Consider the following 26,786-nt stretch of genomic DNA (forward strand, 5'->3'; position numbering starts at 1 on the left):
ACCACTCGGGTCTTGTCGTCAGCACATTGTTTGAAGAAGTGCCATGCCAGGGAACTCCTTGAAGCTGCCTTTGGGGTGCTCGGTCCCAGATGGCGGCGGTCAGTAGCAGGCGGAGTCTCTTGGCGGCGGGTGTTCTGATTTTGCCCACTGCTCCCTCTTTTGCTACGCTGTTGGCTCGGTCTCACCACTGCCTCTTCCTCCGAACTGTGAAAGTCAGTGGCACGACCTTCATTCCATGTGGGGTCTAGGACCTCATCGTCCCCTGCATCGTCTTCCACCCAGTCTTGATCCCTGACCTCCTGTTCAGTCTGCACACTGCAGAAAGATGCAGCAGTTGGCACCTGTGTTTCGTCATCATCAGAGACGTGCTGAGGTGGTATTCCCATGTCCTCATCATCAGGAAACATAAGTGGTTGTGCGTTAGTGCATTCTATCTCTTCCACCCCTGGGGAAGAGCTAGGTGGATGCCCTTGGGAAACCCTGGCAGCAGAGTCTTCAAACAGCATAAGAGACTGCTGCATAACTTGAGGCTCAGACAGTTTCCCTGATATGCATGACGGTGATGTGACAGACTGATGGGCTTGGTTTTCATGCGCCATCTGTGCGCTTTCTGCAGAAGACTGGGTGGGAGATAATGTGAACGTGCTGGATGCACTGTCGGCCACCCAATTGACTAATGCCTGTACCTGCTCAGGCCTTACCATCCTTAGAACGGCATTGGGCCCCACCAAATATGGCTGTAAATTCTGGCGGCTACTGGGACCTGAGGTAGTTGGTACACTAGGACGTGTGGCTGTGGCAGAACGACCATGTCCTCTCCCAGCACCAGAGGGTCCACTAACACCACCACGACCATGTCCACGTCCGCGTCCCTTATTAGATGTTTTCCTCATTGTTCCCGTTCACCACAATTTTGAGAATGGCAAATTTGGGAATAGTTTTTCAACCCAGAACAAAAAATGTGCTTTTACGGTCACTACAAATAACTTGACCAGCTAAAACAGTACAGATTTGGTTGAATAGAAATGTGAGGCCTGTTTTTTTTTTTGCGCTGTGTGACAGGTATAGGTTTAATCACAGAATTAGACTTCTATCTGCACGGTAGCGTGTGTCTTAGGTTTTTCTGAATGACACTATCAGCACCTTCAATGTAAGATATCCTTTTTGGGATAGATTTCAAGTAGGCCTCATATACCAGAAACTAGTTATTTTGAGAATGGCAAATTTGGGAATAGTTTTTCAACCCAGAACAAAAAGTCTGCTTTTACGGTCACTACAAATAACTTGACCAGCTAAAACAGTACAGATTTGGTTGAATAGAAATGTGAGGCCTGTTTTTTTTTTTGCGCTGTGTGACAGGTATAGGTTTAATCACAGAATTAGATTTCTATCTGCCCGGTAGCGTGTGTCTTAGGTTTTTCTGAATGACACTATCATCACCTTCAATGTAAGATATCCTTTTTGGGAAAGATTTCAAGTAGGCCTCATATATCAGAAACTAGTTATTTTGAGAATGGCAAATTTGGGAATAGTTTTTCAACCCAGAACAAAAAGTCTGCTTTTACGGTCACTACAAATTTCTTGACCAGCTAAAACAGTACAGATTTGGTTGAATAGAAATGTGAGGCCTGTTTTTTTTGCGCTGTGTGACAGGTATAGGTTTAATCACAGAATCAGACTTCTATCTGCACGGTAGCGTGTGTCTTAGGTTTTTCTAAATGACACTATCAGCACCTTCAATGTAAGATATCCTTTTTGGGATAGATTTCAAGTAGGCCTCATATACCAGAAACTAGTTATTTTGAGAATGGCAAATTTGGGAATAGTTTTTCAACCCAGAACAAAAAGTCTGCTTTTACGGTCACTACAAATAACTTGACCAGCTAAAACAGTACAGATTTGGTTGAATAGAAATGTGAGGCCTGTTTTTTTTTTGCGCTGTGTGACAGGTATAGGTTTAATCACAGAATTAGACTTCTATCTGCCCGGTAGCGTGTGTCTTAGGTTTTTCTGAATGACACTATCATCACCTTCAATGTAAGATATCCTTTTTGGGAAAGATTTCAAGTAGGCCTCATATATCAGAAACTAGTTATTTTGAGAATGGCAAATTTGGGAATAGTTTTTCAACCCAGAACAAAAAGTCTGCTTTTACGGTCACTACAAATTTCTTGACCAGCTAAAACAGTACAGATTTGGTTGAATAGAAATGTGAGGCCTGGTTTTTTTTTTGCGCTGTGTGACAGGTATAGGTTTAATCACAGAATCAGACTTCTATCTGCACGGTAGCGTGTGTCTTAGGTTTTTCTGAATGACACTATCAGCACCTTCAATGTAAGATATCCTTTTTGGGATAGATTTCAAGTAGGCCTCATATACCAGAAACTAGTAATTTTGAGAATGGCAAATTTGGGAATAGTTTTTCAACCCAGAACAAAAAGTCTGCTTTTACGGTCACTACAAATAACTTGACCAGCTAAAACAGTACAGATTTGGTTGAATAGAAATGTGAGGCCTGTTTTTTTTTGCGCTGTGTGACAGGTATAGGTTTAATCACAGAATCAGACTTCTATCTGCACGGTAGCGTGTGTCTTAGGTTTTTCTGAATGACACTATCAGCACCTTCAATGTAAGATATCCTTTTTAGGATAGATTTCAAGTTGGCCTCATATAGCAGAAACTAGTTATTTTGAGAATGGCAAATTTGGGAATAGTTTTTCAACCCAGAACAAAAAGTGTGCTTTTACGGTCACTACAAATAACTTGACCAGCTAAAACAGTACAGATTTGGTTGAATAGAAATGTCAGGTCTATTTTTTAGGCGCTGGGTGACAGGCTCAACTTGCCCCTGATGTAGTATGTGGCCAAAAAATAACCACACTGTTGATGGTTAAATGCACTTGGGTGACACAGGCTCAGCCTGCACCAGATGTAGTATATGGCCAAAAAATAACCAGACTGTTGATGGTTAAATGCATTTCGGTGACACAGGCTTAGCCTGCAGCTGATGTAGTATATGGCCAAAAAATAACCAGACTGTTGATGGTTAAATGCACTTCAGTGACACAGGCTCAGCCTGCAGCTGATGTAGGATATAGCACAAAATAACCACACTATTGATGGTTAAATACACTTGGTGATAGCTTGTGCTGGCGCACCACAAGTCACAAAATGGCCGCCGATCACCCCAGAAAAAAAGTGATCTAAAAACGCTCTGGGCAGCCTCAAAAAAGTGAGCAAGTCAATATTAGCACTTCAATGATCCACAGCTGCAGATCGATCACAGAATGAAGTCTTTTGGAGGAGTTAATCTGCCTAATCTCGCCCTAACGTCGCAGCTGCAACCTCTCCCTATGCTTGAATCAGCAGAGTGACGTGCAGCGCAACGTGACCCAAGCTTATATAGAGGCTGGGTCACATGCTGCACTGGCCAATCACAGCCATGCCAATAGTAGGCAAGGCTGTGATGGCCTCTTGGGGCAAGTAGTATGACGCTTGTTGATTGGCTGCTTTGCAGCCTTTCAAAAAGCGCCAAGAAAGCGCCGAACACCGAACCCGAACCCGGACTTTTACGAAAATACAGTTCGGGTTCGCTCATCCCTACTTACCTGCGCTTGCTTGCAGAGTCCCGGCACTGTGCTGCTGAGTCCCAGCACAGGCGCGCACGATGATGTCATCACGCGCGCCTGCGCCGGGATTTCACTACCGCATAGGCTTCAGGCCTACTAGGCCTGAAGCCTATAGCGGTGATCGGCGGCGGGGCAGGGAACTATGCACTCCGCTCCCTGCCCCGCCGCAGTATGTGGGACTGGGTCACGGGTGTCAGCGCTTCAGCAATGAGCGCTTCCATCTGTATTGATGGAAGAGCTCATTGCTTCTGGGCCTTCTGGCACCCCCGTCAGAGCCGGCACCCGGGGCGCACCGCCCCCCCTGGGCACGCCACTGATTCTGTAGCAGATGGAGCTGGTGAAGTGAATGGGAGCAGAACCACAGTTCCCTGCTCCATCCACTGCAGAATGGACAGAGCTACAATCTAAAAGCTGATTGGTAGGGGCCAGAGTGTCAGACCCCCACCAGTCTGATATTGACGGCCTATACTGAGGATAGGCCATCACGATCAAAAAACCTGGACAAACCCTTTAATTAACCCCACTTCTCCATGTAAATAATATGGTGCACTATTTCAAATTTTCTCATCCATTTCACTGTTTAAAGAGAACCTAAATTTTTACTTTCACTTTATTAAAACCTAAATTACATGTTATAAAAAGCATATTTGTAATATTCTTTAAAGGGGTTCTCTGGGCTTTTAATATTGATGACCTATCCTCAGGATAGGTCATCAATATCCGATCGGCGGGTGTCCGACACTCGGCACCCCTGCTGATCAGCTGTATGAATGGGAAGGTGTGCGCAGTGTGCCCGTGCCGTCTCCCTTCTCTCTTCCCGCTCGCTGCTTTTTTACCATAGACATAGCAGCAGCGAGCTGGAAGACAGACGGGAGATGGCATGCGCACACTGCGCACGCCTTCTCTTCATACAGCTGAACTGTGGGGGTGCCGAGTGTCGAACCCCCGCCGATCGTATATTGATGACCTATCCGGAGGATAGTTCATCAATTGTAAAAGTCCGGAGAACCCCTTTAATTAATTATTATAATTTTTTTAACTTTTCGTAGAAATAGGCACCTGAAGTTCAGATGCTTATTGCACCTTAGAATTCGTACTTCAGTACACTGCTATGTATGGCAGGATCTTCACTGGTCCTACCTGTACCAGAGCTGCTCTCCTAAAGCCTGACATAGATAGGCAGTGGAGCAATGTGCTTTGTGACCTTCTGCCCTGTGCTCGCTCCTCTCCCCTCTGCTAATAGCCTGTACCATTCTACTCAAGCCTGACATAGCCCATTTATACCAGGCTTTAGGAGACTCGGCCCTTCGCGTTGCAATGAGTAAAAATCCACATAGAGAATTAATATTCTGTGGACTTCAAATCGACACCATAAGTCAATTTACATGTGAACATTTTCTGCAGTGTCTGGATGAGATTTGTTCACATTCATGGAATGGATGGCAGCAATTCTGCTCCAGGTAAACCAACCTTCACTGTGTGTGAAATACACAATTTGACAGGGTTCCATAGCCCAGTCCACTGCATTTTATGGTTTATAAATGACTGACGTTTATGACTGTTCCTCATGATGGTGTTCGGATTAATCAGAGCCCAGCTGCCGATGTGAGAACACGATGAAAAAAGTGAGAAAAATACGCTGATATTATTCTGGGTTTGGAGGCAAACTACAAGAGCTTCTAAATTGGGAACATATAACAGATATCAGCACTGGGTGTTTCCAAATCAACCGGAGAAATATATATTTAGAAAGACAGATTTGTGACTTATAATAACACATCTGGAGGAGAACAATGCTCTGCGACTCCAGGACAAGCACAGATGGCTTCAACGTGAACAAGTTAAAATTGCTAAACTGAAGTGCTCAGCAGTAGTTCACCTCCCTGGGGTGCAATTCAGCCTGTTTGTAGATAAGGAGTTCACAGGGAAGAGGCATTCTTCTGACGCTCACTTTATATCTCCTTCTGGCTGATATTGCGCATGGTAAGGGAATGTACTATGCAAATGCATAAGATAACATCCCTTATTTGCAAAGAATGGAGACGTAAAAGACTATGCAATAAGTGTGAGCCAATGTAATCTGAGACAATCCAATCCAAAGTCAACAGCGGTTTCAATGAGGCAGCTGTTAATAAAATCTATCTATGGCTGCACATCTATGGGTACAATAAATATTGGTCCAATCTCCTCTGGATTTTTGTCCTCATTTGAAACATACAGCTGTGGATGGGAAATAAACCAAAGCACTCCCAGGGGTTTGCTCCCCCTTCCCGTTTTACCTCCCCCTCCTCGGTTGGGTGCGGAGCTAGAATATCATTTGAAGCGGCCCAGCTGTTAGGACAGCTGTTCCTAGAGCAGGACAGTTAACTAGAGCTAGCCGAGGCAGATTAGATGCGAATCAATCAGACAGAGATATGGCTTTGCTGCAATTAATTTCCATTGTAGGCTGTGTTGCTCCTGAGCGCTGCACGCATAAATCTCTTGGCAGGGACACAAGTTTCAATCACCATTTACAAGCAATTAAAAGCGCTCACTACAAGGCTATTCATGCTATTAACTAAATGGTTAACTGTATGAAAAAGCAGGAGTACAAGTAGGAAAAAGCAGCGGCAGGAGAGAAGAATCTCTGCCATATTTTAATGGTCTATGGTGAAAAAAACATAAAGTAGGCAAGGGATGGACGGCCACTTGTGGCACAGGATGAAAGGCGTCATGAGGGTCATATCATGTTTCTTTTCTGTGATGTCTTCCGAGTGTTGAATCTGTCATGACAATCTCATGGAGCTGAAGCTGATGGAAATGCTGCATTATAGTCTTTCCACTGACTTTAAGGCTAAATGCATACGATCAGGATTAAGTGTGGATTTTCCGCCCGGATTTGCGTGCGGAAAACCGGAACCGTAGGTCATGTATATTGTATTCTATGAAAAATACGTATTTTGATCTACGGATTTTGACTGGATTTTCTCCATTCACTTCAATAGGGAGAGTAAAATCCGCATGCTGAAAATCCACACCAAATCCGCGTTAAATCCGCATGCAAATCTACATGTACATCCGCACCAATTGATGCGGATTGACTGCACGGATTTCCCCGCGAACACCTGCGGATTTCGGTGCGGATTCTCCGCACATAAATCCTGAATGTGTGCATTTACCCTTAGGCTACCTGCATATGGGTGCGGGCTGTCTTGAGGAAATTCTGCACGAATTTCCGTGCTGATTTATATTGGAATTGCAAGGATGTGACTTGCGGTTTGTGGTGTGGACTTCATGAGGTTTTGGCACAGATCTGATCTCACCTTTGCATTGAAAAGGGACAAAATGCGCACAAAGAATTAACATGCTGCAGATTCCTAAATAAATTTTCGCACAGATCAAAAAAGCAAAGTCTACATGAGATTTGTCTAATGTCATACACTTTACACTATTATACTACTGTATTATGCAGCCGTTTTGTCATGTGAGAACCAGTGCGGAAAAACCATGCATAATGTGTGCCTTACGGTGTTCATCTAAACTCAACCTGTCCTCCAAAGGTAGTCTTCAAAGAAAGTCAAGAACACACGACAGGTCCAACAGGTAGCTTTTGCATTATGTTCTCGTCGTCATCAAGTACATGTTGACGTATAAAACTAAACTTGACGAAGATCTTAGCAATTCTTAGTTCATCTTTAAAGCACTTACCTCTGAGTTAAAGCGGATTTGACACACATTGCAGGAAATAACTGGCCGTTTTGTCTTCATTAGTGGTACTCCAAAGTTCGGGCTAATCACAGGCTTGTGGATGGGGTCCATCTGTGTAGACAGAGCACAAGCGGTTTTCAGTTAATGACGCCAATGAGCAACTCATACCAATGAAAATCCAGCCAATGGAACCAGCCTCTGCTATCCACAGATTCATTTATCTCCCACAGCTAGGAAATGGGAGAACCAGAACCTGAGTGATTCTGAAACAAGATGGCTAATAACCATTCCCAGTGAGATATTGTAAACACAGGTGCTCGGCCCAACAAGGTTAAAGCGGCAAAGAAAGATCTGGCCAGGCTGCGTTACATGAGGTTGTCTTGTGACTTCTAACAAAACTGCTGCTGCTAGCAATGTTACAAAGAGAGTTTCTGCAGTAAGAACGTTTTTTTTAGTTTTATAAAATGTTTGATCCTCCCACCCTTCCCCAAGGGAAATCCACCCTGATCCTTCATCCATGAAGTAAACCCAAAAGTCATAGATAAACTAACAGTTACAGTATGTAAACTATTTGTAGAAAAAAAAACTAGCCCTTAAAGTGACATTGAAGAATCTTTGTGGAGGTACCGTTATTTTTCTAATCTTCCCATGTGCTATATTTCTTCAGTCTGTCTATCTGCTATGTAGACAATTTACATATCATGTTTCAAAACTTTCACTACTTTGTAAAACACATTTCCAAACAGATATAAGTCACTTTTGTGGTGTATATCTGGCACAGATTCTGTTGCACGCCATATTGCGGCACAATCTTCCCCGCTCATGCCAGGTCTAAAAAAAAGGGGGTGAGGCATGGGCGGGGAAGGCCCATCTCTTTCATCATTGTCTGGAAAATGGTCTAAATGTAAGACAGTAAGAAAGCTGCCTTACATTTAAAATTGGCGGTGGATACACCGAAGTTATGTAGAGGCTGGTGCCTCTACATAATTTCGCCGATCCACCGCTAGCGCCAGTCTTAGTAAATGTGCCCCATAATGTTCTTATTGCCTGTTACACAATCTCAGATCCATGATATTGTAATCTCGACATACATAGGACAAACAATGCCTAAAGTCTAGCTTATTTATTTGGAACCTATTAAAGGGATTGGCCAGATTAAAATACCTTTTTGGGGAATTTTTTAGTTCCTATAGGAGAGTCCTCTGTTTTTGAATTCTCAGGCCCAAGCGGAGAGTGGTTACAAGGAGCATCTCTTTCTGGAGTTTCTTCAATCTACTGTCCAGACAGTCCATTGATTTGAATGGACACTGTGTAATACCCAATGTCCCAAGTGGTGGTGCTGCTGGTAATGAAACACTTAGGCCTCATGCACACGACCGTTGTGTGTTTTTTGGTTCTCAAACCGTGGATCAGCAAAACACGGATGGCTTCCTTGTGCGTTCCGCGATTTGTGGAACGGCAATGACAGCTATTAATATAACTGCCTATTCTTGTCCGCAAAACACGGACAAGAATACGACAGGTTATATTTTTTTTGCGGACTACGGAACGGAGCAACGGATGCGGACAGTGAAGTGAATGGGTCCGCATCCAAGCCACAAAAACTGCGGCTCGGATGTGGACCAAAACAACGGTCGTGTGCATGAGGCCTTACTGTCAGGTTTCCCCACAGGTAAGAACTGATTGCTTTGGAAGACACTTTGGGAGATATTTATCATCTCCCTGCGCCTGATTTTTTGGGCATAAAAAAAATTGTAAGTGGCATTTTTACGCCACACTAGTCACTTTTCAAAAAGGGTGTGTGGCTAGGATGGGAGGGGACGTGGCCAGAACCCACCACAAATTTTCACCAGTTTTCTGGCATAAATTAAGACAGAAATCTACGGCAGCTCTGAGCTTCCATAGAGGTCTGTTTAGGTGCACGGACTGCTAGAGGATGTGCTTAATATTGTAATTATATGATATGTGCCTCGTCATAAATTAGGCGCATCCTCTGACAGCACAGGGGATATTAAGACTCGTGCAGAAAGTGCTGGTCTTGATAAATCTCTTGTGACTAATGGGTTATTGTCAAGGAATACTGCTTACAAGTAGGGGTTGCTCAAAGAAGAGAACCCCATTAATAGAGTGTATATTTACTTATATTGGAATTATTACACACAAATACAATGTTGCTTGCAATATACCGTATTTTTCACCCCATAAGACGCACCGGCCCATAAGACGCACCTAGATTTTTGAGGAGGAAAATAATAAAAAAAAAAATTTTAACCAAAAGGTGTGCTTTTGGTGAGTTTTGAACTAATTGTGGTCTGTGGATGGCGCACTGTTATGGGGATCTGTGGATGGCGCACTGTTATGGGGGATCTGTGGGTATCGCACTGTTATGGGGGATCTTCGGGTGACACACTGTTATGGGGGATCTGTGGGTGACACTTATGGGGGATCTGTGGGTGACACTTATGGGGGATCTGTGGGTGACACTAATGGGGGATCTGTGGGTGGCTCTTATTGGGGTCTATGGATGGCACTGCTATGGGGATCTGTGTATGACAGTTATGGGGGGGATCTGTGGATGACACATATATAGCATCTTATGCTATGTGTCATCCACAGATCCCCTCCATAAGTGTCCCTGTAGTGAATGACCCTCAATACAGGGGGTGGGGAGTCGCATCTGCTTTTATAATGACAGCCGGGCCCGTGCAGTGACTGTATTCTACTACACGGGCCCCGCTCACTGTATAATCGTATCTCTAATAGTTAATTGTTATGGGTATATAATCGCATAATCAGCGCTTGTATACTTACAAGCACTCGGTAGGTAGCAGAGAGGAGGCAGGCCGGGAGGACGGGCGCTGGCATTGTGAGTCACTACGTCACGCGCCTGCGCCGCCTGCTTCATTCATAAAGTGGGCGGCGCAGGCGGGTGACGTAGTGACTCACGCTGCCAGCGCCCGTCCTCCCGACCTGCCTCCTCCCGCCTCTCTGCTACCTACCGAGCGCTTGTAAGTATACAGGCGCTGATTATGCGATTATATACCCATAACAATTAACTATTAGAGATACGATTATACAGTGAGCGGGGCCCGTGTAGTAGAATACAGTCACTGCACGGGCCCCGCTGTCATTATAAAAGCAGATGCCGGCCCCCAGCCCCTCCTCCCTCACAGCTGATATACCCGCCGCGCGGCATCGCGGCGGGTGTATCATTGAAAATTCGTCAAAATCAGCAGCATTCGCCCCATAAGACGCACTGCTATTTCCCCCCCACTTTTGGGGGGGGAAGTGCGTCTTATAGGGCGAAAAATACGGTAACCTAAAAAGATCTGCTCTCTACACTCTCCATCAGTGGTCCACAACTATTAATTATCAATAACCATATTAAGATTAAAAGGTCTACTAAAGATATATTTACAAGCACAACTTAAATCATATACATGTTTAACTGATGAGCAATTTCTAACCAGTTTCTAAAAGTGCAGACTGAACAAGCAAACAGAATATTTCAGAGGGAAAAATGCTAAGTGGTACTGACGGTATGAACATACAAAGTCTGGAGAGCTGCCGAAGTCCAGAGAAGTTGAAGTGCTAAGTAACAGTGTAATGATCAGATTCCTAACCTCACAGCCAAATACCAATGATAAGGGCCTGGTGTTAAATGCTGTTGCTGCTGCTGGTTCTCCACCACCCAGGGCCAGGACAGATCAATGTCAAAATTTCGTCCCACCAGCCCTTCCTCATTCCTTGTAAGAGAGAGAGAGAGAGGAGAGGTAGCCTACTAATCACCTTTTTTCCTTTTCATGGAACAAGGGCTTGTAAATATGAATATTTTTCACCCAACTAGCATGTTTATATGGAGCCACCATTTGATGACTCTGTAAGACATTGTATTTAAGAATTACAGAATCAAAACGTTCTCCCCTAGCAACAATGGGACAGGTTTACTAATCCTCTAGATGGCATAAACTTAGATTTAGGCTTCCCTCATAATCTCTCTCTCTCTCTCTCTCTCTCTCTCTGTCTCTCTCTCCTTCTCCGACCAAGGGCAACATCTGCATGGAATTTGTATGTTCTCCCCGTATTTGCGTGGGTTTTCTCCGGGTTCTCCGGTTTCCTCCCACACTCCAAAGACATACTGATAGGGACCTTAGATTGTGAACCCCATTGGGGACAATTGGATGATAATGTCTGTAAAGCGCTGCGGAATATAGTAGCGCTATATAAGTGCATAAAATAAATAAATAAATTTGGATTGGTCATTTTCCCTTTCCAAGGCTTGTTAAAAAGTCAGACTTTAACTCATAGGGAGCCACTTCCAAAAGATGACACTAGTGAGACAGTTCTGTTTGTCTGGGAGATGTCTCATTGCATATTATTTTCCCATGGGGCATTGCAACTGAGTCTCCATAAACAATTGGTGTCCTTAACCACCTCAGCTCCCCTAGCTTAAACCCCCTTAATGACCAGACCACTTTTTACAATTCTGCACTACACTACTTTCACGATTTATTGCTTGGTCAAACAACTTACCACCCAAATGAATTTTACCTCCTTTTCTTCTCACAAATACAGCTTTCTTTTGGTGGTATTTGATTGCTGCTAAGATTTTTCGTTTTTCCGATATAAATCAAAATAGGCCGCAATTTTCTAAAAAAAAGTGTATTTTTAACTTTCTCTGGTTAAATTGTTCAAATATAATTACATTTCTATACAAGTTTGTGTCAGAATTTATTGTGCTACATGTCTTTGATAAAAAAAAATCCAATAAGTGTATATTTATTGGTTTGCACAAAAATTATAGCATTTACAAACTATGGTACAAAAATGTGAATTTCCGCATTTTGAAGCAACTCTGACTTTCTGAGTACCTGTCATGTTTCTTGAGGTGCTAGAATGCCAGGATCGTATAAATACCCCCCAAATGACCCCATTTTAGAAAGAAGACACCCCAAAGTATTCGCGGAGGGGCATGGTCAGTTCATGTATGATTTAATTTATTTCCACAAGTTAGCGGAAAATGACACTTTCTGAGAAAAAAAAAAAACTATAAAGTTTCCATTTCTGCTAACTTCTGGCAAAAACAATAAAAAATGTCCCACGAACTCACTATGCCCCTCAGTGAATACCTTGGGGTGTCTACTTTCTGAAATGGGGTCATTTGTGGGGTGTGTTTACTGTTCTGGCATTTTGGGGCGGGGCCAAATTGTGAGCAACCCTGTAAAGCCTAAAGGTACTCGTTGGACTTTCGGCCCCCTTACGCACCTAGGCTGCATGCAAAAAAGTGTCACACATGTGGTATCGCCGTACTCAGGAGAAGTAGAGCAATGTGTTTTGGGTTGTATTTTTACATATACCCATGCTGGGTGAGAGAAATATCTCTGTAAATTGACAACTTTGTATAAAAAAAATTAAAAAGTTGTCATTTACAGAGATATTTCTCACACACAGTATAGGTATATGTAAAAATACACCCCAAAACACATTGCCCTACTTCTCCTAAATACGGCGATACCACATGTGTGACACTTTTTTGCAGCCTAGGTGCACAAAGGGGCCCAAATTCCAATTAGTACCTTTAGGATTTCACAGGGCATTTTTTTACGCATTTGGATTCCGAACTACTTCTCACGCTTTAGGGCCCCTAAAATCCCAGGGCAGTATAAATACTCCACAAGTGACCCCATTTTGGAAAGAAGACACCCCAAGGTATTCCGTGAGGGGCATGGCGAGTTCCTAGAATATTTTTTTTTTGGCACAAGTTAGCGGAAAATGATATATATATATATATTTTTTTTCTCTTACAAAGTCTCATATTCCACTAACTTGTAACAAAAAATAAAATTTTACATGAACTCGCCATGCCCCTCACGAAATACCTTGGGGTGTCTTCTTTCCAAAATGGGGTCACTTGTGGGGTATTTATACTGCCCTTTTATTTTAGGGGCCCTAAAGCGTGAGAAGTAGTTTGGAATCCAAATGCGTAAAAAATGCCCTGTGAAATCCTAAAAGTACTCATTGGAATTTGGGCCCCTTTGCGCACCTAGGCTGCAAAAAAGTGTCACACGTGGTATCGCCGTACTCAGAAGAAGTAGGGCAATGTGTTTTGGGGTGTATTTTTACATATACCCATGCTGGGTGAGAGAAATATCTCTGTAAATGACAACTTTTCCCATTTTTTTTATACAAAGTTGTCAATTTACAGAGATATTTCTCTCACCCAGCATGGGTATATGTAAAAAGACACCCCAAAACACATTGCCCTACTTCTCCTGAGTATGGCGATACCACATATGTTACACTTTTTTGCAGCCAAGATGCGCAAATGGGCGAAAGTCCAACGAGTACCCTTTAGGAGGGCATTTTTAGGCATTTGGATTCCAGACTTCTTCTCACACTTTAGGGCCCCTAAAATGCCAGGGCAGTATAAATACCCCACATGTGACCCCATTTTGGAAAGTAGACACTCCAAGGTATGCCGTGAGGGGCATGGCGAGTTCATAGAAGATTATTTTTTTTGGCACAAGTTAGCGGAAATTGATTTTTTTTTGTTTTTTCTCACAAAGTCTCCCTTTCCGCTAACTTGTGACAAAAAGTTCAATCTTTCATGGACTCAATATGCCCCTCAGCGAATACCTTGGGGTGTCTTCTTTCCAAAATGGGGTCATTTGTGGGGTTTTTGTACTGCCCTGGCATTTGAGGGTCTCCGCAATCATTACATGTATGGCCAGCATTAGGAGTTTCTGCTATTCTCCTTAGGCCTCATGCACACGACCGTTGTTTGGGTCCGCATCCGAGCCGCCATTTTGGCGGCTCGGATGCGGACCCATTCATTTCAATGGGGCCGCAAAAGATGCGGACCGCACTTTGTGTGCTGTCCGCATCCGTGGCTCCGTTCCGCGGCCCCGCTAAAAAAATATAACATGTCCTATTCTTGTCCGCGCTTTGCGGACAAGAATAGGCACTTATATTGCCGGCGCCCGTTCCGTTCCGCAAATTGCAGAAGTCAACACGGGCGCCTTCCATTTTTTGCACATCCGCGGTTTGCGGACCGCAAAAAACGGCATGGTCGTGTGCATGAGGCCTTATATTGAGCATACGGGTAATGAGATTTATTTTTTTCGTTCAGCCTCTGGGCTGAAAGAAAAAATGAACGGCACAGATTTCTTCATTCGCATCGATCAATGTGGATTAAAAAATCTCTGCCAAAAAATGTGCAAAAAAAAAAAAAGATGTGATCGCTAATAAAGATTCAAAAAGCTCAAAAGTGATCTTTATAGCGCCGCAGCGATTTTACTGTGTTTTTGCAGTGATCAGAAAAAAAAACATTTCTGTCACTGCGGTGGGGCGGACTGAATGCAAGTGTGCGCACAAGATCGGGCAAACACTGCGTTTTTTGTAGAGCCTAAGGTGACCCTAATGTACTGATATAGATCTGATTGTGATCAGTCTTGATCACTTACAGATACTATATAGTACTAGTGCTGATTAGCGACAGCGATGAAGCTAATCAGCGACTGCGGTGCGGTGGGCGCTAACTACCTAACAAGTGGCTAACTAACTGGTGGTGATAAGGGACCCTTAGACCCCATTCACACATCCGCAATTCTGTTCCGCATTTTGCGGAACGGAATTGCAGACCCATTCATTTCTATGGGGACAGATCTGCACTTCCGAGTCCGCACTTCCGTTCCGCAAAAATATAGAACATGTCCTATTCTTGTCCGCAATTGCGGACAAGAAAAGGCATTTTCTATATAGTTCTGGCAATGTGCGGATCCGCAAAATGCGGAAAGCACATTGCCGGTGTCCGTGTTTTGCAGATCCGCGGATCCGTGGATCCGCAAAACACATACGGACGTCTGAATGGAGCCTTACAGGGGGGTGATCAATGACAGAGGGGTGATCAGGGAGTCTATATGGGATGATCAGGGGTTAATAAGGGGTTAATAAGTGACAGAGGGGGGGGGTGTAGTGTAGTGTGGTGCTTGGTGCTACTTACAGAGCTGCCTGTGTCCTCTGGTGGTCGATCCAAGCAAAAGGGACCACCAGAGGACCAGGTAGCAGGTATATCAGGCGCTGTTAACAAAACAGCGTCTAATATACTTTTCTGATGTTAAAAAAATCGCATCTACAGCCTGCAAGCGAATGATTGCCGCTGGCAGGCTGTAGGTCAACTTGTTTACCTCGCGATCCTGTGAGCGCGCGTTCACAGGAAATATTGCGTCTCGCGAGATGACGCGTAGATGCGTCGAGGAGGAATAACCCGGCCGCCCGCAGGCGGGAGGTGGTTAAAGGGGTTATCCAGGAATGTATCATTTCTAACCATTGTTGGCAGCCTGCCTCCTGTACTGAAAGGATCAGACTTGCCTACTCCAGGGGCGTAGCTATAGGGAGGCAGAGGTAGCCCAGGAGCCTGAGGGTGCCCAAAGACCCTTGTGCCACATAAGAAGACACTAGTATTATAGTGCATTCAGGTCAAGTTACACCTCTGGCTGGAGGGAAGTGGTTAGGTCAAGAATTTGGCATGGGGGGGTGTTGTTTCAATTTCTGCCTCAGGCAGCATGAAGGCTATGTGCTTCCCTGCCCCTGGCCACAAAGCACTGAGGAAATGGGAGCCCAAGCTGAACTCTTGCACCAGGGCCCATGAGCCTTTTGCTACGCCTCTGGCCTACTCACTACTGCTCCGGTCCTCCACATCTCTATCTTCTGGTTCAGGGTTTGTTTTCTTCCTCCCCGGCATGGTCATGGTCATCTGATCCTCTTTAGCCAACTGCTGGCTTCAGCAATGACATGTATCTTGTGGACACATCACCACTAAAGCCAGTGGTTGGCTGAAGAGGATCAGATGACCGTGACCATGCCGGGGGAGGAAGAAAACAAACCCTGAGCTAGAAGACATGGAAGCCAGCATTCAGCACTGGAGCGGTGGGGAGCAGGTAAGTTTGATTCTTTCAGTATAGGACACAGGCTGCTGGCAACTGTTAGAATTGATGTATTCCCAGATGACCCCTTTAGGGAACCCCCCGCAAGCATTGTGAACCTTGAATTTTGCTAAGTCTGGAAATCATTGATGGCAAAATAAAAATTCAGCTCTACAGTTTCTTCACTCTTCAACATCTTACAATGTTATTGTCAAACATTTTTTGTTTTGTCTGAGGAACATTCATTTCTCTGGAATCAAAGAACTTGAAAGATCGGTTTATTCACTAATGGTAGGATAGTGAGGGACAGCAGAGAAAGTTCAATGGTAAAGGAAGTAGGAAGGAGGGAGAACTGACATGAGGCTCAAGAACTAGCCTTCAACAGAAATCTATGGATATGACAAAAACAGCAAAAATGCAAACTACAGTACAGCACATAGCTGAGTTTTTTTTTTTTATGGCCAAAGAATGCACAAACTCTTCCCACACAACCCAATTCTGGGGAAATCTCATTTCTCAGCAATTATAACTGAAAAGGTAACCTAATAATTGTTCTGTCTCTATGCAAAAATACATGATTCCAGTAAGATCATGTATCACATTCTCTGGATCTTCAGGTATCTATGTGGACCTTCTGTACATGTTAATATTTGGTATAGTTCCATTATATATAAAAAACCTTTAAAGGGTCATAGGGAAAACATTTGATATGTCATAGAGATATATAAAAAATTTGATCGGTAGTGGTCTGAGTCCTGTGACCCCCACCAATCACTACAGTAAGGAGAGAGAAGCACTCGCATATCACGCTCTCCCTCCTCACTGCACAGGACAGAGTTGAGATGGGCCCATAGACTTTCTATTGAGTCCTCCTCACTACCTCCCCTGCAGTGGAGAGAAAGTGCAATATCCAAGTCCTCCTCACTACCTCCCCTGCAGTGGAGAGAGAGCGCAATATGCAAGTCCTTCTCTCTTCTCGTTCTACAGATCAGTGGGGATCTCAGCAAATAGACCTCCCATCGATCATACCTATTGATATGCCTTCATGATATATCTAAAAGTTCTCTCAAAATTCTGTGACCCTTTAAGAATATTCATGATTTCCATCCTATCTATAGTTCATAGTGAATAGGGAAGTGCATGGACTACGTTGCTGCCGGTATGACTCCGGCAGATATTAATGCTGCATCTTGGGAAGCCTCTGGGAACCCAGCTAACAGCACACATGAAGCAGATTTCATGGCTTAAAAGATATTCCTGTGAAATTTAAGCTTGATTGGATTATCAAGAATTCTCAAACAACGCATAACTTGGAAAATCTGTCTCTTGGATACTCCTGGACTGGGAATACTGTCAAGTTTCTTTTTTTTTAAGCTTAAAGGGAACTTGTCATACCCCTTCTACCCTATAAACTAAAAGTGTAGTCACTCACATTGTTTCTTATACATTTCCCTCATTGTCAGCATATATTCTTTGTCCTGCTCATTGAGAAGGCCGCACATGCTCAGTTTCTTCCTTCAACTGCCTCCTGAGCTGTGATGGGGAGAGCTGAGAAACGCCCCCTGAGCTGCAGCAGAAAGGACACACCCCTTGAGCTGCCAGTTTGATTTAAAGCTAGCAGAGCAATGAATGAGGAGATCTCTGGATCTGTGTGAGTACAGAGCTGGTTCCAGCTTTGTTAGAAAGAGATTGTTATGTACTAGATGATGTCCGATTTTAATTTCTTACATTAATCATGGGATAACCATTTTAAGACTGCATGGACATTTTATGTAGTGACATTTGGGTGACAGGTTGCCTTTAAAAGTATTAGTTGCAAGCTATTCATTGGCATATGCCAGTAAGCCTCACTAGGGTGTAACTGCAAGGGGCACTAATAAATCACATCGCCTTGGCCAGGATATATAAAACTGAAACTTTGCCCTGGGTGACAGAAAGTATAGCTACTATTCTGCAAATGCCCGCTGTTACCTACTATATGAATGTGGGGTGATGCTACAGACAGCAGTAGAGAAAACAAGCATGAATGTGAACTCTTTGACTGATACTATAGGACAGTTTTAGACAACTATAAAAAGGGGGCAGCTTATCATCTTTATTACATATGTAATCAGATCTGGTGCCACCTTAGATCACCATAGGTTTCTACACTGAACAAAAATATAAACGCAACACTTTTGCATGAGCTGAACTCAAAGATCTGAAACATTTTCTACATACACAAAAGACCCATTACTCTCAAATATTGTTCACAAATCTGTCTAAATCTGTGTTAGTGAGCACTTCTCCTTTGCCGAGATAATCCATCCCACCTCACAGGTGTGGCATATCAAGGTGCTGATTAGACAGCATGAATATTGCACAGGTGTGCCTTAGACTGCACACAATAAAAGGCCACTCTGATATGTGCACAGTTTTGCCTTAATGGGGGGGGGGGGGGGGTCAGAAAACCAGTCAGTATCTGGTGTGGCCACCATTTGCCTCACGCAGTGCAACACATCTCTGTCGCATAGAGTTGATCAGGTTGTTGATTGCGGCCTGTGGAATGTTGGTCCACTCCTCTTCAATAGCTGTGCAAAGTTGCAGAATATTGGCAGGAACTAGAACACGCTGTCGTATACGCCGATCCAGAGCATCCCAAGCATGCTCAGTGGGCGACCTGTCCGGTGAGTATTCTGGCCAAGTAAGAACTGGGATGTTTTCAGCTTCCATGAATTGAGTACAGATCCTTGCAATATGGGGCCGTGCATTATCATGCTGCAACATGAGGTGATGGTCGTGGATGAATGGCACAACAATGGGCCTCAGGATCTCGTCATGGTATCTCTGTGCATTCAAAATGCCATCAATAAAATGCACCTGTGTTCGTTGTCCATAACATACGCTTGCCCATACCATAACCCCACCGCCACCATGGGCCACTCGATACACAACGTTGACGTCAGCAAACCGCTCACCCACACGACGCCACATATGCTGTCTGCCATCTGCCCTGAACAGTGAAAACTGGGACTCATCCGTGAACAGAACGCCTCTCCAACGTGCCAGACACCATAGAATGTGAGCATTTGCCCACTCAAGTCGGTTACGACGATGAACTGCAGTCAGGTCCAGACCCCGATGAGGACGACGAGCATGCGGATGAGCTTCCCTGAGACGGTTCTGACAGTTTGTGCAGAATGTTTTTATTTTTTTATGAAAACCGATTGTTGCTGCAGCTGTCCGGGTGGCTGGTCTCAGAAGATCATGGAGGTGAACATGCTGGATGTGGAGGTCCTGGGCTGGTGTGGTTACACGTGGTCTGCGGTTGTGAGGCCGGTTGGATGTACTGCCAAATTCTCTGAAATGCCTTTGGAGACGGCTTATGGTAGAGAAATGAGCATTCATTGCTACGGGCAACAGCTCTGGTAGACATTCCTACAGTCAGCATGCCAATTGCACGCTCCCTCAAATGTTGCAACATCTGTGGAATTGTGCTGTGTGATCAAACTGCACATATCAGAGTGGTCTTTTATTGTGGGCAGTCTAAGGCACACCTGTGCAATATTCATGCTGTCTAATCAGCACCTTGATATGCCACACCTGTGAGGTGGGATGGATTATCTCGGCAAAGAAGAAGTGCTGACTAACACAGATTCAGACAGATTAGTGAACAATATTTGAGAGTAATGGGTCTTTTGTGTATGTAGAAAGTGTTTCAGATCTTTGAGTTCAGATCATGCAAAATGGGAGCAAAACCGAAAGTGTTGCGTTTATATTTTTGGTCAGTGTATAATGATCAGTTGTTCAATAAAAGCTCAGGGGAGTGGGTCTGAGTCTTGCAGTCATAAAATGCACCTATATTACTAACATCTACAAATGGTTTTATAGAGACTTTTTGCAGAACTCATTCACTACAGGCACCTGAAATATACTTATTGAAGGAGTCTGCTTAAAATTTTACCCAAAATTGCATATGGATTGAATTTAGTCGATATATGGATTTTACATTGTACACTTCAGCCTGATATTTTACAACATAAATAATGGGCAATCGATAATATAGAGCAGATTTTATTCATCCTTATGGTTTTCTGTGTGTCTAAATGGTCAAGTCTGAAAAATAGAGAAAGAGTCTATTTATCTGTATTGAAAGGCAAGGTCAATATTAGAGACATATAGTTATGCTATGTAATTGTCACCAGTAATTAGAGAAAGAAGCATGTAATTGGGTTGGATAGTGGTCTATTAAACCGAGCATTTGTCAATGCCATGTCATATAGTCTAATTCTCAAAGCTTATCCAGTGTGACATCAAGTCCATCCTCATGCTGTAATCCATAGACGGATGTATAATATCACCCTGGTGGTATCTGATCAGAGAAGTGCCATATTGTCATCACAACAGGAATACTGAAAATCACTAATGGATGATTTCAGAGAAAAGCTAAAGCGGGTTTAGAGAATTAATCCTAAAGGTTCTATTATTGATGTGGGTAATCCTCCCCTTCCCTCAGCATCACTGCCTATTACAGTAATCTTGTGTCAGTCCACAAGGATCGGTGAATGGTGATGCTACAGATATACTAAATACATCTGGTATATAATAGTAGAGGTTCAGCTTGGAAACCTGGTATGACTATGGTGATTCGGGGATATTTATAAAAAGTTTTGCTCAACTTTGCACTACAGGACCGCAATTCTATGTCACTGTGCTGAGTACAAAGTTTGTGTTTGGAGGAAGAGGAATAAGAAAATAAAACCATTAAAAGGATTTGATAAATGTTGCCAAGATGCAGCACATTTTGCAACCACAACCTTCTCTTAATGAGAATGAGTTGTAATTGGAAAACCATATGTTTATTGGTTCTTCATGCCGAGTGAAACAAATGGAGCCTCAATGTCTAGAGAGAACTGTTCAAGTTGATTTGTAATTCCTAAAACAATGTGTAAAAAGTCGATATTTAGATCACACTATATTAGAGATGAGCAAACCTTTTGAGATTTGGTTAATTTCAGGCTCGTCAAATTTTTCTAAAAGTTTACTTCTGAATCGATTCTAACCAAACAAAAGTTTCTGAGAGAGTGAGAGTAAGATATTAGTATGCTACTCTGGGTTTTTTGCCAATATATATGCATTGTGTGCTCATTACAAAGAGCACCTATGCATAGTACGTGTGCGGAGTATTGTAGGCCAGGAAATGCCCCCAGGGTTTCTGTGAAATATATAGTTAAATTAGCTTTCCTAAGCCTATCTGATGCCAGCAGATGTAAGATGGGCTAATTTTTATATATTTTCCCAGAAACCCAGAGGAATTTTGACTGGGTTATGATACTCCTCATGCATACTTGACGCCATCCATAAGAAGAAACAGTACACCAACCAAGGCCCTTCATCAATATTACACTTGAAACATGTATCTATACAAACAGTTCTTGATGAGTACTAGATCTCATTACATTTTTGGACATCCATGCAGATTTTGCAAGCTGTGTACTGATCAAGCAACTACTGGAACGGGGAACCAGCCATCAGTGACAGCTTGGCCCCCCATACAGAGAACAGGGATATTATATTTAATCATCCCTGCCTTTCCAGGGCTCAATGAGTGTTGTGTATATAAATAGGGAAGTGGCAATGCATCTTCCTACTCCAGTCCTAGAAATCATGTGATTGCTGCGGACCAGGTACCTGAACGAGCTGCTGGGTCTCAGCCTTGTACAACCTGTCTGGGAGCTGTAATCCCCCTGTAACTGGGGTTAATATTTCAACCCCAGTTATAGGAAAAGTCAATAAAAAATGAAATGTAAAATGTCCCCAAAAGGTCAATTAGTTTATGTATGACCTTCTAGGGGCTACAAAGTGTTAAAAAAAAATGAAATAAAAAAAATACAAAATACAAATACAATGCCAAGACATCGCAACTTCTAACCCTAAAGGGCACACCATTTAAAAACTTACTTTAGTCACTTGTTACACTATTAGCAAAAAAAGATATGAAAAATAAAAATGAAAAAAGCTAATATGAAAATGACTACAAATAAGACTTCATGAATCACGGAAAAAAGGCACAAAAGTGGTTTACGTTACTAAATGGAAGGGGGGGGGAATTGAACTGGTTAAAGAGCACTTATTGGTTAGATGGTACTAGACTGACTAGTTTACTTTCTTCTGGAGAACTAATCTCTAATCAACACACTAACTGATATACTTGTAAGTTATGAAATCTCTAAAGACACAGCAGTACAACGATGGAAAATGTTGAATAAAGTGAGGGACCTTCTCTTCCAGCATGTCAACATACTTTAGGGTTCAGGAGCAATGGCTTCACATTACTATGAGCTACGCATACCAGTACTTAAGGATTGATTAAAAAGTAGAAACTATTAGTAGTATTAGCACTATTAATAGTATTACTTTGTCATAGCTTAGCAGAAATGTCTGCAAACATCAAGGGCATACATATCATATGAGCAATCCACGTAGCATCTATGGGGTCATTTGAAAGGGATGCCAACTAACCCTATCTATGCTGAATTTGCAAAGGGCTCCTATTGTAACACAACTGAAGTCATGCAAAGTGGTGGGTCTGAAGAACAAGCTTTGGTGCAGCATCTCTATTCAAATGATCAAATTAGGAAAACAAAGCACAAAAAACGATAATTTACCCCATAAAAGCATTGACCACGCAAACATTTTCTATCCTCTAATGGTCACTCACTATCCTATTCCTTTCAAAATGCACAGCCAAATCACCAACTTATCTACTCCAAGGCCAGTAGACAAACTATTGAAGAGTAACACATTCATACATTCAATGAGGGTTAAAAAAATAAAAATAAATCGGTGGAATGAACTAAGATTTAAGTTATAAAATGGAAAAAATGTATTGGAGTTAGGGATTAGCGAATCAATTTGCATAAAACTTTGTTCTAATACTGTATGGAGCAGGAGTTCTGTACAGTATTAGAATGTATTCATTCCGATCAGCCGAAGTTATTGCTTTGCGAAGTCTCACGCAATAACTTCATAAATGTATTTGTATTGTAAAAAACCATTTCCCAAACTCGGGTTCAGTTCCAAATGGTACCTTGGAACTGAACCCGAGTTTAGGAAATGTTTTTTTAAAGTACAAATTAATTTATGAAGTTATTGCGCGAGACTTGGCAAAGCAATAACTTCGGCTCATCCGAGCCAATACATTCTAATACTATATGGAGCTCCTGCTCCGTACAGTATTAGAACAAAGTTTTATGCGAATTGACTTCGGATGTTCCATCCGAAGTTGATTCGCTCATCCCTAATTGCAGTCATGGCTGAGAGCGCAGGCTGCTTTAGGCACCTTTCTTCTCTCTAACAAGTACCATCCTTTGTACTTGCTCCTGGTCAATTTGCCTTTCCTCTGTGTCCTTAGTAGAGCTTCAGTACAAAAAATGTCCTGTCGTCTGCGCAATGAGGAACTGTCAGTCCAATGACATGACATTATCAGGTGATATGCAGCTTATATTAACTTTCTGTAAATTGTCATTGGGACATGAATCAACATCAACCACGGGTTATGTTTGTTTGTGAAATTGCTGCCTATTATATAATATATGCTCCCCTCCACTTAACAATTGTGCCATATGATTCTAGAGGAAACATGAATGTTTGGCAACTATGTAACAATAGTGTGTAACAACTGTTTTTCCTTTCATAAATCTCCATACATTTACAATAATACAGACCCAACATTAGATTATGTTGCATTTCTTACCATAAGAAAGTCAAGTGAACATAAACATTGTTGTCTATCCATGAATATATAATTAGTCCTTATAATAGCCAAATTAATTATGTTTTTCTGCAATTAATATAATAATACCCATCTGGTCTAGCAGCTGATTACTTTTCCTTAACTTCCTATTTTTACTATTAAAAAGTAATAAATCAAATAATTTATATATGTATATTTAAATATAGGGGAACTATTAGATAAATCAAGTTACAAAAAATGTAGCAGAGAATACTAATTACCTGAATATTTAAAAACTAAATGGATAATTTCATAGAAATCAGGTCAGGTGTTCATAGACACTCCTGGCTCATGATTACTGTTCTGCCCAGCAGAGTTTAAGAATCATTACAGATCATGCCTGCCTCAGTTTTGGTATTTCTGTAGTGATTAGTGTGTTTATAGCACCATCTAGCAGTGTTAAGTTGTATTACACTTTGTTTTTCCTATTACAAAGGCTGCTGCATTGTCGGTGGTCTTCTCAAACTCCACCATCCTTGTAAAAGCATATGTGGTGAGAAATAGAGATATTATGTTATGCAGAGCTGTTCAGTCAATTGTAATTGTTACTCTGGGAGTTGTTACCACTGTTAGTTAGACATGTAGTACTATGTTAGGCAGCCATTTTACCATGTGCTTCAGTGTTATGCAAATGCTACAGTACATGCTATTCTATACGTTATACTTATACATGTTATTTGTATTCTTGTAGTTTTACCACACACTTATACAATCTCTCACTCACGAGCATCGCGCAGAGAGTACAACCTGTTGACCAATAAATAAGTTAGACTACAAAGAACAGTACTCTTATTTGGAAGACTAGAATGGTTTATACTGAATGTCAGACTGCACACTGTGTGAACGTGTATAAAGACAGAACAATTACACTATTAGTTAAAGGTGTTATCCTATGTTAAACATTTTTCACCAGTTCACAGGGTAAGTGATAAATTCATGATTGATGTGACCCCCACAACTGTAACACCCCAGAGTGGTGTTACCACTCCTTCACCCTGCTACTGTCTTTAATGGGCTAACACAGTGTCATCTTATGTATTTCTGTCCAGGTCCTATACAATGTACATTCCTAATCCTGTTATGTAACTGTTCATGTAATGTACCTGGTTCACCAGCAGGTGGCAGCGTAAACGGCAGAGCTATCTTAGATAGAATGGAACTTACTATTCCATTCTAACCCCCCTCTGGAGAGAAGTGGGCGAGTCCTACTTCCTGCAGGAAGGGTGGAGACCAGTTAGTTCCAGTTAAGGTCTTCCCTAGACAGGGGAAGGATGTGCAGGGGGACGTCTCTGCTAGACGTGCCCACGTCAGCCAGAGCACCTTAAGCTCTGCTGGCCATGGAGGCAGAAGCCTAAAGCTTCAGGAGCCAGGAGATTAGTTCCTTGGCTGAAACATAAGTCCAACTACAAAGAAAAGTGCATCATATAGAAGAATCAAAGTTACCAAGTCAGCTTGTCAGTACAGCAGAGTGAGAGAAAGATATAGCAGTGTTGAGTTTGCCTGCCAGTTTAATGCTAAAAAAGCCTGTTGGAATCAAGGCAAAGCCTGAAACAGTTTGGATAAGCGTTTATTCAAGTTAAGCTGCCATTGAACTTCATCTCAAGGTCTGTACTCAAGTTATTTCTTCAAATCCCTCAATTATTCCCCCTATTTATTGCTTCGGAGCCAAAGCCTGGGGTCCAGCTGTATCCAAGTAGGAGCACAGAGACACACATAAAGAGAAATTTTAGGCCGCACTATACCACTTGGCATTTCCTACACCTGGGACGTGATATAGTAGGGCCCTGGGGGGAGGCCGCCTGTTGCACAACCACAAGAACAGGGGTCCTGAGCCTCTTTTCATTACATGACCATAGTAATAAGCAGTTTGAATGGAGGAGTGGTTGCTCATGTGTTCTGCCACTCCATTCAGGGTCTATTGGGCTGGTGAAAAATGGGATAAACACTTTTGGGGAGATTTATCAAGCCAGCGCTTTCTGATATCCTCTGCGCTGCCAGCATATGTGTCTAATTTATGAAAAAGCACATACCTCATCATACATATACTAGGTGCATCCTCCAGCAGTCCTTGCGCCTAACAGAAATCTATGGTAGCTCAGAGCTGCCTAGATTTAGATTTGTCTTCATTTGCGCCATAAAGCTGGCCAAAATGAAGATACATTTGTCATTGGCCACACCTCCTTCCCACCACCATTCAGAAAAGTGGCGTGGGTGGCCTAAAAACTTGCAACAATGCAATGGCATCTAAAAAGTTGCATACAGAAGTTTTGCAACTTTTTTACACCAGAAATCAGGTACAGGGAGATGATAAATCTGCCCTTTTAAGTTAGAGACTAATACAGTATAAATTTAACACAGCAAACCTGACAGATCCCATTGACTTTTTGGGGGGTTCATTAGGTTTTCATCAAGCTACTGGGATGGTAAGAATAAAGCTACAGATTATTTTATGCTTTCTATCAAAAACACCGGAATCTTGACTGGACAGGAACACCTGAAATGTGTGTAACAGTAGCCATGAGACCATCATGATTTTTGTTCTAACAATTCAGATGAGCCTTGCTAATATAAAGGATATGTAACCTTACATGTCATAAACCCTATAATACAGTTCTATAGGGAGGTCAGGAGCATAGTGGCGTGAAGAGGTAGCAGTCACACCGTAGCCTTGTTGCTTACGTAAGTGAGCCCAAAGGTCATTCTGCCCTATAAGAAGACACTAGTATGAACTGGAACATGAGGTCCAGGATCTTCAAGATATACTTCCGCACA

The 26,786-nt window shown here is 42.6% G+C and overlaps 1 protein-coding gene across 2 annotated transcripts in view; it reads right to left on the reverse strand.

Moving 5' to 3' along the window:
- The window catches only part of ZNF385A (zinc finger protein 385A), a 233,078-nt gene that overhangs the window by 53,831 nt on the left and 152,461 nt on the right, over positions 1–26,786 (reverse strand). For both annotated transcript variants that reach the window (XM_040425855.1, XM_040425856.1), the window contains one exon: positions 7,317–7,427. In XM_040425855.1, the coding sequence (XP_040281789.1) occupies positions 7,317–7,427 (111 nt within the window). The remainder of the gene's footprint in view (positions 1–7,316; positions 7,428–26,786) is intronic.

This window comes from Bufo bufo, chromosome 3 (assembly GCF_905171765.1).
Source record: "Bufo bufo chromosome 3, aBufBuf1.1, whole genome shotgun sequence".
Taxonomy (NCBI): domain Eukaryota; kingdom Metazoa; phylum Chordata; class Amphibia; order Anura; family Bufonidae; genus Bufo; species Bufo bufo.